This window comes from Punica granatum, chromosome 8, assembly GCF_007655135.1.
Source record: "Punica granatum isolate Tunisia-2019 chromosome 8, ASM765513v2, whole genome shotgun sequence".
Lineage (NCBI taxonomy): Eukaryota > Viridiplantae > Streptophyta > Magnoliopsida > Myrtales > Lythraceae > Punica > Punica granatum.
The window spans coordinates 19,025,723-19,044,591 of NC_045134.1; the positions used below are offsets into that span (position 1 = coordinate 19,025,723).

Consider the following 18,869-nt stretch of genomic DNA (forward strand, 5'->3'; position numbering starts at 1 on the left):
TCATCAGCTTCTTCCTTTCACGCGGGCCCAATATGAAAGTTCAGTCAGGGTCTCTCACCACTGTTTTTCACCTATTCAGAAGGTCCTTCGATGGATTCCTTATCTTTCAAGGTTTAAAGTTAATGAATTGTAAGCAGAAATTTAGCTAATGTTGTTTGCTTCATAATTGACGTTTCCTTTTGTTTTGTTCCTGGTGTTGGTCTGCTTGTAAGGCACTTGAGATATTGCCCAATCTACGACTACAAAACCTCAATGTAGAAATAGACTTTGGCAGTGTTGAGGAGATTTCAACTGCTCTCTACCTCATGACACGGTTCCCAAATCTCGAGGAAGTGCAATTTTCCTCAAGTCTATATGCCTCGAGAATTTATGATACTGTTCTTGATAAATATGTTCTGTTGCTACCACTCTTTTCACACATCATATGACCTGGAGTTTACTTTATGAACTCTGTGTAGGCTCAAGTTGGGGGACTAGAAACCGGGGATACAGCGAGCAACTTCTGGGAATTTAACCGTTCACCGTGTTCACTGTCACAGCTGAAGTTTGCATCATTTACTGGGACCGAGGGCACTATGTTAGAGATGGGTTTCATCAAGTTCCTACTTTTGCAATCCCATATGCTGCAGAGGATAGAAATTAGAGCTGAAGGTGACAGTGGAGGCCCCCAGCTGGAGACACACTTCTTGGCATTCGAGCGAGCCTCACCTCTAGCCAAGGTCGTGTATTTGGGTGATCGCAGCCCTTATATTTCTGCCTTTTGGGGATCCTTATTAGTCCCCAAACAGATTACTTTTGTGTTAATATATCAGTGATTAGTCTGTTTCTTATTAACAATGGGAGCTCCATAGATTTGTTAATTATGAAGAAGCGAGAAATTAGGATCAGGACTTGTTCAGTGGAAGCTGTAAGTCGTGCATAGACATGATTAATGTTGGAGAAAAAATTGGGGAGTGTGAGAGGACAAAATGTCCCACACCGGTTGAAAGGAAAATATGGGAAAAGTTTATAAAAGACAAAGGCCCAGTAACCCATTGGCTTAAGCTTTTAGGTTGCATATGAGCTCGAGTCCGAATTAGACCCATTTTATTTAAAAATTTATCCAACTGGTATTAGAGCCCATGGTTATAATCCTGGGTTTTTAGGGCGGCTTCGTGCCGTGAGGTGTGCATAACGCGCATGTATGCGCGGGTCCGTGTGACCCATAGGCTCGAATGAAAGCGTAACGTGCGCCTCGAGCAGGCACCCGTTGTGTCTGATATCGGGACATCAAAGTGAGGGCGGGTGTGATTAAGTCGTGTGGTCCCATCAATTTATTAAGGTCACGTGTCTCATGTAAGACGACACGATACCACGTGAGGGAGGGATGTTGGAGAAAAAATTGGGGAGTGTGAGAGGACAAAATGTCCCACACCGGTTGAAAGGAAAATATGGGAAAAATTTTTAAAAGACAAAAGCCCAGTAACCCATTGACTTAAGATTTTGAATTGCATATTGGCTCAAGTCCGAATTAGGCCCATTTTATTTAAAAATTTATCCAACAATTAACCAGTGAATGTTGGTTTCATTCTGATGGCATTGACATCACCACACCATTCTCAATGGTGATGTTAAAATCCTGAATGTTGAAGGTTCTTCAGAGGATATTCAAGTACAAATTGTTTGGCTCTTGTACAGGAAAGATTGTCAATCAACATATATGCTTGGATTCTCTCACGAAATGACTCGTGTTAGAACTCTCAAGCTCCGGAAATACCGGAGGAAGGTTAAACTCTCTAAATTGATGCGTGCAAGAGACTTATCATAGGATTCATCAAGCAAATGCCAAGGCCTCTCGTCCCATGTCATCAACTTCATGTTCACATTGTGAAGCTTCTCGTCTTTGGAAGGGGAGCTCCATTACATACAATAATATGGAACGTTTGAGAGCTGATGAACTACCAGCATATCACCACTTGTTCAGGAACTGGTCCATGCAACTACCCTCGATGTATTCCTCTCTGAAGTCCCCAGTGAAGAATGAATAAGGCCAGGTAAGCCGAAGAAGAAAAATGATGCCTGTTCGAGATCAGAAGCTCCGCCACTAGTGCAAACAGTGAAGCAAACCCAGTGATTATGAACAGGCCACCGAAGCTGTACACGCTGAGGCTAAGGTCCGTGGAGATTCTTGCATCTTGGTCCATCATCATGTCTTGGCACGATGAAGTCCACAGGCTAAGAAAGTTCTTCCTTTCGATGGCGTCCATCTTAGCTTTGTCTTGGGTGACCTTCAACACTGCCCTTGAGACATAGGAAACCAGCGGAGACCTCATAGGGAAGGCCTAAATTAAGAAAAAGGCATGTAAAATGGCACGTAAAGGATGATTTTGGTGCCTAGGATCGGATTATTTCTTGTTTGCAGGAAGTGTAGTGGGTTAATTTCATGGAAATGTAAGAAAGAAAAACGTGTTTCCATGCTATATATATATATATATATATATATATATATCGTGGGACTCAGTAAATTATATGTTGGTTTTATTGGACTTAGACGTAAATAGTGCATACCGCATAGAGATAGAGAAATAGAACTCACGAAGGCAAACCCATCCGTCTTGTAGGTCGGTCCAACTATGGTGTACTTGTCGCAGTACTTGGCAAGGAAAAATTTGAGGAAGGGAGTCTCATCGAAGATTGCATCAACCCCACCGTTGCCACTTCCTTTCATCAGTGCTTCGTGGTACTGCTCCGCGAAGCTGTAAGGAAGCAGCCTTGACTCGTCAAAGTTCATCTCTCGTATTAGAAGCTCCTTCACAAACGAGTTCTTCTGGTATCCAACATAGTGCCGGTTCCTCACAAGGTCATGCACGTCAACGAACTTAGGTTGTAGCCGCTGTACGGTCAAGAATGAGGCCAAGCTTGCTGTGTAACTCTGTGTTATGATCAGCACGACAAACACCTATATCACCAGCACCGGTCTTGTCAAGTTACTCTGTGAGACCTGGTATTTATTTTTCCATATATGCTTACATATGTTTATACATACGTATGCTTTCATATATATATATATATATATATATATATATGTGAGGCTAGTGTTTACCAAACATGCATATATGCACATATACATATACATATGCACAAGCATGGTTACGTAACATAAATTCACATTACATGTTATAGTTGTGGCTAAAGTACTTTTATATTAAATGCATATTACATGTGGTGGCTGGATCTTTACCTATATGAAAAAAAAAACAAAAAACAAAACACACAAAAAAAAGACAAAAAAAACAAAAACGAAAAAGTGAAAAGCTGAGAGAGATAAGTGTAGAATGGGCCAAGTGGCCTCATCTTCAGCAAGCCTTTTTCCTTGCCACCGACTTTGACCATCTTTGACCACTTTTTTTTTTCTCCTTTTCTTCCTTATTTAAGCCATACCCTCCCTTGCTCTATCCCTCGCTGAGAGAAAAAGAAATGAACCAGAAGAGAGAGAGAGAGAGAGAGAGAGAGAGAGAGGGAAGGAGATAAGTGAGTTGAGTTGAGAAATTCCGGGAGAAGAGGAGAGGAAGGATAGGCTCGGGTACTTGAAGTAAGTTGATTCTTCTCACCTTAGACATTCTTAGTCATTATGATTAGGTGCTGATTAAGTTATTCTTCTTTCATCTTAGCTCAGCTAGGGTTCGATTAATTCGATAGTGATGGGGGCTGATTGGATGTGATTGTTTGAGTTTTATAGGGATTAACAGAGAATTGAATTATATGTTGAGATTATGTGGTTGTGTGGCTGTAAATTGGACGTGTGGTGGCTGAGTTGAATTGGCATTTCTACGAATTGATTCTATGAAATTCGGATGATTTTGATCAATATTAGGGGAAAAAATGCAAGATTGAATTCATGTTCTCATTTTATGTATGATGATTCCAATTGATTTAATTGGTTAGATAAAAGATGGAAATATCTATGGATTTAGCTTTGTTTAATTATCTGGAGTTGAAGTAATTAGATTAAATGAGATTGATTTCATGAGTTTTGTACTGTAAGATTCTTCTCTTGCTCATATGTGTATTTCATTTGATGAGTTATAATCATGATTAAGTGGATTGTTAGATTTACAAGTTAGGGGCAGTTAAATGACTAATATAAGCTGAGGGTTACTTCTCCCATCTCTCTTGTTAATAGTACTCTATTTGAGAATTGAAATATTTTAGGTTAGTGGAATTACTTAAAATAGAACAGAGCATGGAAAGAAGGGAATGGATAAAAGATTGAGAAGACAATAAGTGAAGAGATTAAGTTTATAATCAGTGATATGCTTGAGTGTGAGACGTGGAATTTAAATTGATTGAGCTTATATACTAGTTTAAGCTCGATAATTTCTACAAATGTGTTTGTTTGGGTAAAGGCTCTATAATTGAGATTCAAGTTCTGTTCGGAAATGGTTGCATCTGTTTATCCTCTTTCTATGTGTCCTTTAGGTTATCTTGCATCATTCCATGAAGCATTATTCTATAGCTTTAACTATGATAATATTATAAAGGGATCACCGCGGGATGAGGTGCTACTCTCATTATTTTTAGTGCTAGATAAGCATACTAGAGACTAGTATTGGATGGCTTTTCATGGAAATTTCTCTAAGTCATATTAAAATGGAGAACTAGTTTGAAATACAATCTATAATTTTTAGGGGAATAAACATACTGTTAAAGAGCATGATTTGTTACATGGAGGTGTGATATATGCTTATAAATTGGTTTCTTGCTAAACTTAATACATGTCAGGGATACTAACACCACGTATCTCGAAGACTTGAACTTGGTGATGCTAGGTGAGTACTTCATTCCATTGTGAAATGATATATATAATTATATGTATATTATATGAATACTCTATTGTGTTGTAATTATATAAATTATTTAAGACGAATATAGGGGTAGTTAGATTAGGGAATCGATTTTGCAATGTTGTGGGAAAGGATATGAGAAATATGGCCTCTTATGTCTCACCTTGATTTGGGATATACAGTGTGATTGAGTATGTGGATCGTGTAAGAAATATATGATGATAATGTGATTCAATTGGGAATATGATGGAATTGTATTTGTGTATACGGAGGTTGTGATAATTTGAGAATAAGAATTTGATGTGGGTTTATGATGTGTGATGGCCCAGTTACAGTTGATTGTGTTTGTGATTGTTGTTTGACTATAGCCATGGGACCGCTGGACCCGGCGGATTACAAAATGGGCCAGATCGGCCGCTGGACCCAGCAGAATACAAATAGGGCCTGATCGGCCGCTGGACCCGGCGGAATATAAACAGAGGCATGATCGGCCGTTGGACCCGACGGAATATAAACAGGGGCCTGATCGGCCGCTGGACCCGGCGGAATAGAAAAAGGGGCCTGATCGGCCGCTAAGATCCGGCGGAATACAAATTGAGGTCAACTCTTACCGCCAGAGGTTAATAGGCGGCCCCCGCTTATGAGATGTGGATTTTGGAAGTTGAGAATAGTATGAGCGAGATGTGCGGGGTTACGGTACTGTCATAACTCTGTTACGAGGAATTGCAACCCTATGGCTATATTGATTTGGTTGTGTAGTATGTTATTTGTTTGGTTGGATTGCTGTAAATGTGATGATTGTTATGGTTATCTGAATTATTATGTGAAAGCCGTGTTGTTGCTAATTTGATTTAGTTAGGCTATGAGTGCAAGATGAGGTTGGGTTAAATGTTAATTCTAATAATAGTTTTATATGGTTATAAGGGCAATTGATTGTTGATGAATGAACTTAGTAATCAGTGGTACGTATTGTCTAATATGTCGTGTGTTGAATTAATTGATAGACTTGGTTATCTACTACTATCTATATGAATATTTGGTTGTCTAAAATATAGTTATCACTTAATATTATTCATTTTGCTTTGGAATTTAGTGCTCACTGAGATGCAGCTCACACCCTGCACATATTTTTCCAGATAAGCTTCCGATTGCGCGGAGGACCCACTTTTTGATATCGGGGATCAGCTTGGAGGACTAGGTAGGAACCTTAGTTATTTGATAGATATCCTTTTTGTATAGAATAGATTTTAGAATGTTACGACTTGAGGATTTTGTTTAATTATATCACTGATGTGAGAGCGAAAAAGAAATCTCCGGAAAAGTGTATAAACCTATTAGAGTTGATGGATTTGTTATATACTTTGGAAATTTATGAGAAGTAAATTTTTATGTGATAATGGATTCGATGAAATTTAGGAAAAGTTCTATCGAAATTTCGGGTCGTGACAATTACTCATTATCCTCTCCCCTGTTAATTGATAATAATTTATTTTTCAATCATGTTCTGTGATATTTAAGGCATAAATATGAAGAAGCGGGATTGATTATTGCATGGGGAAATCAACAATATGAAACCAAGAGGTATCGGGCTCGATCTTCACTATTCAGATTTACAATGCCACTTTATTTTGCTTTTCCCATTCTTCTACTAGCCATGGTATTGGGTCTTCCTTATAACCGAAAAAGAGTAATATATGTGGCCCTACTCAGATGGCAAATTCTTCTATGATGGAAAGTCTATTACTTACTATGAGATTTTCTTTTTTCTTTTTTTTTCTTTTGGGTGAATTTTTGTTTTTTGGATGAATATATACTATCAGATATTCTATCAACTATGGTAGGCAAAAATGAGCGTAAGTTCTACGTGCGAAAGTTCTAGCAGATATGTAAGTGATTAGAGGTAGAAATTAGAGAGAAACACCCACGGTGGTCAAAAATGAGCGTGGAGAAGGAAAACCAGACACTGAGGCTGAATTGTTCACTCGGGGACCCATTGAAGTCCTCGTTCTTCTGGCGCTTGAGGACCCCCACTACGAAGCCCGTGAACATGAAAGCCAGGCCAGTCGTTAACCAAAGGTTCCACTTGAGCGGCTTTAGGAAGATCCACATGTTCCTTCGCTCGTCATCTTTCATTGCCACCAACATTGACACGCGTGCTTCTGAGTAGGGCAAAGCAAAGTCTACATAGTTGGACCGGTTTGCAGTGATGTTCATATCTGCTACCACTGCATCAACTACCTGCAAATAATAGTACTTCAACAATAATCATCATAAATTAAATTATTAACAAAAGCAACAACCATGAGATTGATAAATTAGGGCCCCGGATAGTATACATATTCATACTCCCAGTGTGATCTGGTAGAGCAAATCATCATAAGATCCAGCACTCTGGCGCCTCGCATTCATGAACGGCTTGAACTCGTATGGAAGAGCAAAGGGCAATTCTTTCAACACCTCAAGAAACACATCATAAGAGAACCCAGAATAGGTTGGAACATCGGTTCGTGGGTCCCAAACAATCTTGAAGAACTCACTGAACCCATGGGTGATTGGGACCCCGATCTTCATCTTCTTCCCTGTCATTGTGGGAATCACCCAACCCCTGGGCTACTGTCTCGTTCCCCCGGGCCATGTGGGTGGCATCAGGTTATCCTTGGAAGTTTGACACCCATTTTCTTTTTTGGTGAAGTTACTTACGTTAGACTTGGTTCGCTGTAATGTAATAAACATGGATTGTAATATGAATTAGGACCTGTTTGGTTACATATAACATATTTCAATTTTTCTTACAGGTTACCGAGGAGTAAGTTTGATTTCGTTTTTATTAAATAAAACAGGGAAGAGATAGAAATATGAAGGCAACTTATAATTGGAGTTAAGTGCAATAGCTTTCTCTTTCGACCTTGAAATAAGATTTTGGACTTGATTATTATCAATCAGCATTGGGTGTCAAAAAATAGGCCCAAATCCAAATAAGTCCACCTAGAAATTTATAATAACATACGTGCCAGATTTCTTGCGTCCATGTGGGATCACATGTCGGGGTTCCAGTGCTACAGGAGAATAGGAATTAAAGAGACACAAGAAATGGCCATTGCTTGTAACACCAACACATTAATAATGAGAAAGAGGGGAAAATTTTGAAATGTTTCTTTTTGGGTGCAAAGAAATGGTGATTTCAGAATTGGGGAAAGTCACGACTGTAAGACCAACAATAAAGATGATCACCGGAGGAAAAAGTAAAAAGAACCTAAAAGAAGATACCTTAGTGATGCGAACCCCACGAGACCTGCCGCAAGACTCGACAACAAAGACTGGAAATCGAACCCGAATCGCCAATAGAGATTAAGAGGGATGGAATACTGACCCGATGGTTATAGAAAACTAAGAACCAATATTATAAAGGAATGGAATATTGATCCGATGGTTATAGAAAACCAAGAACCAATATTATAAATAGCCGAGAATTACAAGCATCCAAGCTTACAATCAAGGAAGGTTGCCGAAGAACAACTTAGAGGAAAATTCTCACCAGCATAGTCTGAAAGTGCCTCTAATCAGCTATTCAGCCTCCTTTATGTAAGACTAGGAGAATCTGGAAACTAATAAACTTGGCAACTGAAATATCTTTAGTTTCCTAAAACCGGAATTAATAGAGGAAACTACATAAAGGCCCCCCCTAGAATATTTGGCAGTCTTTTTATTCCTTATTCAGCATCTCTTGGCTTTCCTTATGCGTCTACTCTCATCTTAGATGGGCTATTGACCATCTCAAGACAAGTTAATTGGGTAAGGCCCTTTAGAGACCAATTCGAATTAGTCTCCTCTTGGCCCAAAAAACTCGCAAATGAGCTCTCCACAGCTTGCTGGATTTGTCTTACCTTTGCTCGTGTGATTGGTCCACTCGGAACATGTAAGCCTCCGAGATCTTGTGCATCAGCTCCCTCTTCACGAATCCCACGATCCTCATCACGAAGTCCTTCCGACCTAAGCTCGTCGGTTTGACCCCGAGTCGTATCATTCCCCCTCTCTTCAAAAGGATTAGTCCTCGAATTTGAACTTGAAATGGTCCATCTCCACGTGGATTCAACTTGGAATTCCTCAGACTCGGAAATCTCTCCTTCCTTAAATGAACCCAAACCCAATCTCCAGGTTGAAAAGTGACCCGCTTCCTTCCTTTGTTGGCTCGGGTTGCTGCTTGTTCATTCTTCTTCAAAATGTTTTGCCGAGCCTCTTCATGAATCTGCTTCACCAACTCTACCTTTTTCTTTCCATCAAGATTAGAAAGCTCATTTACAGGTAAAGGAATCAAGTCCAATGGAGTTAGTGGATTAAAACCATAAACAACCTCAAATGGTGAAAACTTTGTAGAAGAATGCACAGTCCTATTATATGCAAATTCAACGAATGGAATGCAATCTTCCTAAGTTTTCAAATTCTTTCCAATCACAGCGCGCAACAAAGTGCCCAAGGTTCGATTGACAACCTCGGTTTGTTCATCTGTTTGTGGGTGACTGGTAGTAGAAAACAACAAAGTTGTTCCCAACTTAGCCCACAGAACTCTCCAAAAATGACTCAGAAATTTCGCATCCCTATCACTCACAATCGTCTTAGGGACTCCATGTAAACGCACTACTTCCCTAAAGAAAAGATTTGCCACATGAGTAGCATCATCAGTTTTATGACAAGGGATAAAGTGTACCATTTTTGAAAATCTGTCAACAACCACAAAAATAGAATCTCGACCATTCCTAGATCTAGGCAGACCCAAAACAAAATCCATGGAGACATCAATCCAAGGGTGACTCGGAACAGGTAATGGCAGATAAAGTCCATGTTGATGAATTTTCGATTCAGCCTTCTTACATGTGATGCACCTAGAGCAAATTCTCTCGACATCTCTTTTCATATGAGGCCAAATGAAGTGCTCCTTCAGAATGTCCAAGGTCTTAGCAACTCCAAAGTGCCCCATCAACCCTCCCCCATGAGACTCCCTAACAAGTAATTCACGCATGGAACTCTTTGGAATACATAGTTTATTTTCACAAAATAAATACCCCTCATGCCTATGAAACTTATCAAACACTCCCTTTTCACAGGCAGCAAACATAGCAGCAAAATCAGGATCATGCTCATACAACTCCTTAAAATGCTCGAACCCAAGAAACTTAGCTCACAGAGTTGAAACAAGGGCATACCTGCGAGATAAGGCATCGTCTACCACATTCTCCTTACCTTGCTTGTATTGGATCACATATGGGAACATCTCAATGAACTCAATCCAACGTGCATGTCTGCGATTCAACTTACCTTGGCCTTTCAAGTGCTTCAGTGATTCATGGTCTGTGTGAATGATGAACTCCTTAGACCACAAGTAGTGTTGCCACGTTTCCAGTGCTCTCACCAACGCATATAACTCCTTGTCGTAGGTAGAGTAGTTCAAAGCGGCCCCTTTAAGCTTCTCACTGAAATAGACAATGGGCCTCCGGTCTTGCATAAGTACAGCACCTACACCAATTCCAGAAGCATCACATTCAATTTCAAAAGGTTTAGAGAAATCTGGTAAAAGTAGCAATGGAGCTGAACTTAGCTTTCTTTTAATGTATTGAAAGCCTTCTCTTGCTCTTCTCCCCACTTGAACCCAACATCCTTCTTGATGATTTCTGTCAAAAAAGCAGCAATGGTACTGAAGTTCGGCACGAACCTTCGATAGAATCCCGCTAGGCCGTGGTAACTCCTCACTTCAACGATAGTGGTAGGTGTAGGCCAATCCTTGATTGCCCTTACCTTCTCTTCATCGACCTCCACACCCTTGGAACTAACAATGAAACCAAGAAAAACAACTCTATCCAAGCAAAAGCTACACTTCTTGAGATTAGCATACAGCTTCTCACGTCTTAATGACTCAAGGACACTTCTCAAATGTTCAACATGGTCATCCAAACTCCTTCTATATATCAGAATGTCATCAAAATAGACAACCACAAATTTCCCAATGTAAGCACGCAAAACATGATTCATAAGACGCATAAAAGTGCTGGGTGCATTAGTTAAACCAAATGGCATTACCGTCCACTCATACAATCCATGCTTGGTTTTAAAAGCTGTTTTCCATTCATCACCTTCTTTCATTCGAATCTGGTGGTACCCACTCTTCAAATCAATCTTAGAAAATATAACGGAACCGTGCAATTCATCCAACATGTCATCTAATCGAGGAATGGGATGTCGATATTTTACCGTGATTTTGTTCACAGCTCTACAATCGACAGACATTCTCCAAGTCCCGTCTTTCTTTGGAACGAGCAGAACAGGGACAGCGCATGGGCTCATACTTTCTCGAACATGTCCTTTGGCCAATAGCTCCTTAACTTGCCTATGAAGTTCTTTAGCCTCTTCCGGACTACTTCGATAGGCCGGTTGGTTTGGAATAGGAGCTCTTGGAATAAGATCAATCTGATGCTCAATCCCTCTTATTGGTGGTAGTCCCTGCGGCATTTCTTCAGGAAAGACATCTTCGAATTCCTGCAAGAGAGAAATAGCAACACTAGGCAAAGTAGAGTCAAGGTCAGAAATAGAAAGATAGACCTCCTTGTACAAGAACAAGATCATCGGTGTTAGCCTTATAAGCACCCTTAAGCTCTCTTTCTTTTGCATAAAAACTCAATTTCCTCTCCTTTTTTTTCTGAACTCTCCATCTTTTCACTCTTGTTTTTCATATTCTCTCCACTTTCTTTTCTCTCAAGATCACTCTCTTTCTCCTTTTGTTTTTTCAGCCACTTTTTCACTCTTCTCACTAAGAGACCTTTTAATTCGAATATGATCCTCAAACACTTGAGTCGGTGTCAAGGGTGCAAGTGTTACTTTCTTCCCGTCCTTTACAAATGAATATCGGTTCCTATACCCATCATGTATCACTCTCATGTCGAACTGCCATGGTCTCCCGAGCAACATATGGCTAGCACTCATTGGTACAACATCACAAAGACCCTCATCCCGGTACTTTCCAATACAGAAGGACACAAGAACCTGTTTATTTACCTTCACTTCACCGCATTCATTCAGCCACTGGAGTTTGTACGGCTTGGGATGTTTTTGGGTATGCAAACCGAGCTTGTCTACCATCAACTTGCTGGCCACATTCACGCAACTTCCTCCGTCAATAATCAACCCACACACACGATCCTTCACATGGCAACGAGTGTAGAAGATATCTCCCTTTGCACCTCATCACCATCCTCTCTAACTTGAACATGTAGGGCTCGCATGATAACTAAGGCTTGACCTTCAACCGCATGCTCGACGTCACTAGCATCTTCGAGTGGATGCATGGAATCACTATCTTCTTCTTCTTCAGTCTCGATATCCCCACTCTCCATCATAATCATGGTCCGCTTGTTTGGACATTGGGAAGCAATGTGACCCGAGCTCAAACAACGAAAACATTTGATATCTCGATTTCTTTGAGGTTCAGAAAAAGTTTTACCCTTATCCTTGTTGTTGGCTTGGGTCTTGTAGGTGTCTCCCTTTGGCTTATAATCAGTCTTCTCGTCCGGTTTCGTAGAAGAACCCCACTTCGATCTCCAAGACACTAAACCAGAAGCTTCTACCTTTGAAGATGTTCAACCCCCTCTCTTGAGCTGCCTCTCAACCTTCATGGCCATGTGTACCACGTCATCAATCTCCACGTAATGTTGCAGCTCAACTACATTGGCAATCTCCCGATTAAGACCACAAATGAATCGAGCCATGGTTGCTTCTCGGTCCTCCTCAACATTACCACGTATCATGGGTATTTCTATCTCCTTGTAATAATCCTCCACCGACTTGGAACCTTGCTTCAGACTTTGTAACTTCAAGTGCAAGTCCCGATAATAATGGGCAGGAACAAACCTTCTTCTCATTACTGCTTTCATTTCCTCCCAAGTATCAATACGAGGCTCACGATTCCTGCGTCTACTCACAGTTAATTGGTCCCACCAAACAATGGCATAATTGGTGAAAGCAACTGCAGCCAATTTGACTTTCTTCTCCTCTGAATAATTATGACAATCAAACACAAGCTCAACCTTCCTCTCCCATTCAATGTAAACATCGGGGTCGTTTTCACCTTGGAATGGAGGTATGATCAGCTTAATCAAACCTGTGTTATGGTCCACGGCGTCTCTTCTCCAGTGCTCCCTACGAACGAAATGCCTTGGTCTGCCTCCTCTTCCTCTACCTCTCCCCCAAGTGGCATCGGAGGCCAATTCCTCTTCTTCATCATATGCTTGTTCATCAAAAATATCAACGGATGGTTGTCGGTGGGGTCTCCTAATCCGTGGCACGGGCGCAGGTTAAAGCCGTTCCAACCGTTCGTCTTGCCTATCCAACCTTTCTCGGAATTCACCGAAAACCATGTTCATGCGCTCAAACTGTTGTTGCATGGCTCGTAACGTCATGTTCAGATCAAGTCCTCTGTCGTCTCCACTATTTTCCTGTGACATGATAAAATATGCAATTATAGGATTCTCACGTGCTCCCTCGCGTTTTACACTCAGTAAGATGCCACTCAAAACACTCGTGTTTTCACTCAAAATAGGCTTTTATCCTTTGATGTTCTCACACACTCTTGCCTTTTTCTTCTCTTAATTTCCTCTTCAAAGTTCTAGGGCAACTAATCAATCCGATCGCAAGGCGGAAAACGAGTTCAACCCGAACAACTTATAATATTAGATCCAAAGAAAATTATATGACACAATCTGACCCAATGACGTAGTTTATGGATTGATAGAAGACACTGAGTACGGAAGAGCTACTATGACAGGTCAACTTAATGCCAAGACGATTAGAACACAAAGACAACAAATTGTGCAATAAATTCTTCGCCCATGAAGACAGCAAATGGTGCTACGAACAACACCCAATGATATCGCCTTTTTTTTCACTTTTTCTTTCTTTTTTTTCTTTTTTTTTGCACTTTTTCTTTCTTCTTTTTTTTTGACGATTTAGATAGCTAAGATCAGATCAGACAAGATTAATGGAAATGATAGAAATGAAAGCTATATCTAAAGATTCTACAATGAAGAAAAAGAAAAGAACAAGGATAGATGAAACCTCGATTTGGAACTTAGGCTTTGATACCAAATGATGCGAACCCCACGAGACCTGCCGCAAGACCCGACAACAAAGACTGGAAATCGAACCCGAATCGCCAATAGAGATTAAGAGGGATGGAATACTGACCCGATGGTTATAGAAAATCAAGAACCAATATTATAAAGGAATGGAATATTGACCCGATGGTTATAGAAAACCAAGAACCAATATTATAAATAGCCGAGAATTACAAGCATCCAAGCTTACAATCAAGGAAGGTTGCCGAAGAACAACTTAGAGAAAAATTCTCACCAGCGTAGTCTGAAAGTGCCTCTAATCAGCTATTCAGCCTCCTTTATCTAAGCCTAGGAGAATCTGGAAACTAATAAACTTGGCAACTGGAATATCTTTAGTTTCCTAAAACCGGAATTAATAGAGGAAACTACATAAAGGCCCCCCTAGAATATTTAGCAGTCTTTTTATTCCTTATTCAGCATCTCTTGGCTTTCCTTATGTGTCTACTCTCTTCTTAGATGAGCTATTGACCATCTCAAGACAAGTTAATTGGGTAAGGCCCTTTAGAAACCAATTCGAATTAGTCTCCTCTTGGCCCAAAAAACCCTCAAATGAGCTCTCCACAGCTTGCTGGATTTGTCTTGCCTTTGCTCGTGTGATTGGTCCACTCGGAACATGTAAGCCTCCGAGATCTTGTGCATCAGCTCCCTCTTCACGAATCCCACGATCCTCATCACGAAGTCCTTCCGACCTAAGCTCGTCGGTTTGACCCCGAGTCGTATTACTTAGTGCAGAGACCGTGTTTGGGGGTCCAATACCCTATGACCCGTTCATTGTGCCCAACCACATTGAAGACTTCGAATTTAGAAGGACGGAGCTGACCGTTCACCAGCTAGAATTGTCCCGTAAGTCCATTGACTGTGGAGTTTCGTATCCATCGGAGAATCTCTGGGTCCATCTCTGAGACTCCTAGGGCAGAAAGGTTCAGTCTGGTTCTCGTGTTTGGCCTCATCCTCCTTCGGTTTTGAGACGTGGAGGAATTCCACCACGCCATCTCAACTGCATTGGCTAATGCGGAAACGGTATCATACCCCCGTAAGGCGAAGAGATTCAACTTCCTAGTCCCTGAAAATCATTTGCAGGGGCAAACAGCGTCATTCAGGAGATGGCTATATATTTGTTATGGTCAAAGTCCTGATAAAACGAGTTAATTAGGCAACTAAGTCTGTTGAAAATCAGCATCTACATGTACGAGGAAGTGTCTTTAATTTCCACGTGTTCATATGGGTTAAACTCATTTCCAATCTAAATGCTCGAACTGTTAGGTACTGGAGCCTGGAGCCCAAACCTCATACATAACAAATTATTTTCTAATCCTTGTTCGACGTGGGACATTCTCTTTGACCTCTCAAGACCCTCTTTCTTTCTCTTCCCTATTCGAGTCTAACCACGTTCAGGGCTCCTTATTCCATACTTAGGCACCGGGTTTCCACTTCCAAACACAAACTTATTGGCCGTGAGTTCCACGCCCTTACCTGACGTGGTGTGAGCGTACATGTGCGCATGGAGCATAATTAATCCGCTCTGATGCCGTCCTAAATTTTCATAGGTTTATACGGAATTAAAATCACCTCCAACCTAAAACATCAAGCTGTTAAAGATGAAACCAAACTCAAACCCTCTTGTAAAACGAATTGTTTTCTACTCCTTGTCCATCGTGGACATATCTCTTTGACTCTCTTCTCGACAAATTGTTATAATAGATCAATTCGAACATATCATTGTAGAGAAAGTGTACTGATGGATGATCTCACCAATTAAGTATTTCTTCTTGAAGCGTTCCAGTCGCTTCGACATTGGGAGGTGAGGCCTCACCCCTATCACACCTTGCATGGACTCTTTCGCTCCATACCCGACTGGGTCGAGCAATGATGTCAACCCATCAGTCACAATCCACACAGTCTCATCATTCAGCATCCCTGCCTTATTCGCCTGCAAGAATAGCCGAGACCCAAGCGAAGCAGTCATGTGAACCAGGAAAACCCTCGTCTGCATTGTCATCAGCTTTACAAGCTCATTTAGTATATCAATGTCATGGGCTGATGGATGGATCACACTTCTGTAAGGTACCTGAGACAAACCACATATATTAACATCTCGATCATAAATATGCGTACATGTATCAGGGTGCAACATAATTTTGCATTGGCGAAACCGATATCTGCAAATTACCCGGGTGTCTATTTCTTGAAAGGCATCAGTGATGTATGGAATCAGGCCGTTGCCATAGTCAGTGTCTTCGTAGACAGGAACAACCTCTTTCCAACCAAAGGTTTGAACTACTGCGGCGATTGCCTTCACTTGGACACTATCATCATATGTAGTTCGAACAAAGTAGTTGTTCTGAGCCGGGGAGAGGGAAGGACTCGTGGCCGAGAATGATATTATGGGAACCTGGGCTCTAGCTCCAAGATCAATGACGAATTTGGCCTGCGAGGACCATTCTGGTCTAATTATGGCATACACTTCTTCATTTTCCATCAAATCTAAGGCTGCATACATATCGTGTAGCAAGAGAGATAGCGACTTGTCAAATATTGAAAAGTTTGCCCTAATATGACAGTTTATTTCGCTTTTATTTATTAAGAAGGTTCTTTCTAAAACCGTGGGAATTAAGAAGTAAAGGTTTTGTTCAATGGCGACCTCGTTTTCCAACTCGCTACTCAAAATGGTCAATAATGGTCCAGAATCTGAATGTCCAATTTGATATAGTAAAATAAACTTGAATAAATCCATTGTTTTAAGCGGTTTGACGCTTTTTCTCCTTAAATAAGATCTCGAGTTCGAGTCTTGTACATGTAGAAAATCCAAGTTATAAGAGTTATACCCCTTAGTGGCCGACCTGGCTCGACTGGATTAGTCGGGACCAAATTGATTTCCCAAATACTAAAGTACATACCGAAAAAAAAAAGAATAAGATGGGATCTATGGACGATTCAGGAATTAGACATATACAAAAATCTAACCACGAGATGTAGTTCAAAATTCATTGATAACAGTTTATGATCAAATCAACTCAATGGTTTCGGTGAGGATTTAGTATCAGTTAATAAATTAAAGATAAATCGTGATCTCATCTGAAAAAAATGTACGAATATCTTATGGCAATAATGTTAGTGACTTCTCAGGAAATAGAGATTATTAGGATTAGAAAGAATTCAGATTAGAGTAATTTACAGTTACTTTGGGTCATTGATTAGAGAGATTAAAGAAAAAAAAACCATTTGTGGACAGCATATTACGATAGTATACAACACTTACCTGCGGAAGCGGCTGCAACGACATCTTTCTGGGAATCCATGGAGCAAAGAGACAACCTCGTACGGTAGCTTGCATGCTCAGCATAAAAATCGGACAGCGCCATGTCAATATACCTCCCCACTATAGAGTTGTTGTCTATAATGACACCCACTTTTACCATTTCTTTCTCCGCTGCACCAACATGAAGTTCGTTGGAACTACAAAAAAGCGGGACGTAGAAGCAAATTGCCAAAAACTTATAGCTCCAACTGCCTATTGTCCCCATCGGTCCATCAAGCGTGTGTAATTCCATATTTTATCGAAATGTATCTATTTGTAGGCCTTCGGCTCCAAGAAGGTTTGACATGAAATTTCCCGGAAATTTCTAGGAAGTTAGCTTCATAAGTAACTCGGTCAACTAAACCATGGCTTGACTGACCATTACATCGCTGCTAGGCTGAGTGACTTCACCATCACTTTACTCCTCGTCAGCATTCGGTCCCCAGTAGAGAGTACTAATTCTACGTTCTAATATCACTTTGTGTTATCATGACATAAAGTCTTTTTTGTCATGTTAGAAAGACTGCTAATATTATTTTCTTAAGAATTACGGCAGACCATTTGACATTCTAACGTTCAAAGGACCGGTGGAATTTCTATGAAAGGCCGGCATTTCCAATTTTTTTCTTTTTTTGTTTTTGTGGGGAGCTGTGAAATTTTAATGGGTTTTACTAATCCAAAATTAAGTTAGGCTGGTCCACTAAAAAACTCTTCCCGCATAGATATTTTGCGCTCATAAGTGTCGAATTAGAGATTTTATTTGAGGGGAATAAACGCCATATTCAAGTTTTTTTTTCTTGTCTTTCTATCAAGTGGTTTTTTATTCGGGTGAAAGTCCATTGCACTTTCAGTCAAGAAGGCCATGGAAACTTGGAACCCAGTAGCCAGGTCACCTATCATGGACCAAGTTTACGTGTCCCGTCAGGCAATGTACTTATACATAGGATAATCTTAGCTTTCACTGCATACAAATATTACCGAAATTTATATACAAGGGACGAGCTCATGAGCCATTATCTCCTCTTTTTATATCCGTAAATCTTCAAATTCTATATTACAGTCTGTTGATAGTTGAATATTCACTTGGGTATTAGTCCGTGTTCCTTAGGACTCGAATAGGATGGGAGTCGCCCACGGGCGGATCCAAGACCCTTAATTTAATGGGTGCGGACGACGACTCTCTTATGATTTATTAAAAAATATATATAATATTATATTTAACAATAACACCAAAATAAAGTAAATAAGAATATAACCGAAACCATCAAAATAATTAATAGGGGTTTCTTAAACGTATAGAGAGACAGAAACTGACTTTTTTTTGTGACAAAGAGGGAGAGACGGGTGAGAATGGGGAAAAAGTTTGACTTGGGGGAGAAGACAAAAAGTACGGGCATAGAAGGCGATCAGTTGACCCAAAAGATTTGCTTTCCTTTATATGTGAGGGAGGAAGGAATATAAGAGAGGTTGCCTTACATATAGCACCCCACTTGTTTCTTATTTTTTCAAGAACAACAGGACTAAGATAGAAAATTTATATAACTATAGGTGACACTCTTAATATATTTGAAAATTAAGTGGGGTCAAGTG

General features: G+C 40.4%; 2 protein-coding genes across 2 annotated transcripts; both read right to left on the reverse strand.

Annotated features, from left to right (window-relative positions):
* Window positions 1–10,412: 10,412 nt before the first annotated feature.
* Window positions 10,413–10,915, reverse strand: LOC116188807 (uncharacterized mitochondrial protein AtMg00860-like). Its single transcript, XM_031518278.1, has 2 exons — window positions 10,896–10,915; window positions 10,413–10,776 (listed from the first exon to the last, which is right to left on the reverse strand). Exons 1-2 carry the CDS (start codon window positions 10,913–10,915, stop codon window positions 10,413–10,415), a joined length of 384 nt encoding a protein of 127 aa, XP_031374138.1.
* Window positions 10,916–14,811: 3,896 nt separating this feature from the next.
* On the reverse strand, window positions 14,812–17,505 carry LOC116188808 (glutamate receptor 2.7-like). The gene is made up of 4 exons (XM_031518280.1): window positions 17,241–17,505; window positions 16,152–16,471; window positions 15,734–16,049; window positions 14,812–15,044 (listed from the first exon to the last, which is right to left on the reverse strand). The coding sequence occupies exons 1-4, from the start codon at window positions 17,503–17,505 to the stop codon at window positions 14,812–14,814; spliced, it is 1,134 nt and encodes a 377-aa protein (XP_031374140.1).
* Between the last annotated feature and the right edge of the window lie 1,364 nt (window positions 17,506–18,869).

Excerpts from the sequence above, each read along its gene's own strand:
- LOC116188807 (XM_031518278.1), bottom strand. The coding sequence starts at position 10,915 with ATGGATTGTATGAGTGGACG. Across the intron at positions 10,777-10,895 it reads ATGGATTGTATGAGTGGACG|AAGGAGTTTGGATGACCATG; the intron begins GTAATGCCATTT and ends TCTGATATATAG.
- LOC116188808 (XM_031518280.1), bottom strand. The coding sequence starts at position 17,505 with ATGGGGACAATAGGCAGTTGGAGCTATAAGTTTTTGGCAATTTGCTTC. Across the intron at positions 16,472-17,240 it reads CGTTGCAGCCGCTTCCGCAG|CCTTAGATTTGATGGAAAAT; the intron begins GTAAGTGTTGTA and ends ATATGTATGCAG. Across the intron at positions 16,050-16,151 it reads TTCAAGAAATAGACACCCGG|GTACCTTACAGAAGTGTGAT; the intron begins GTAATTTGCAGA and ends GGTTTGTCTCAG.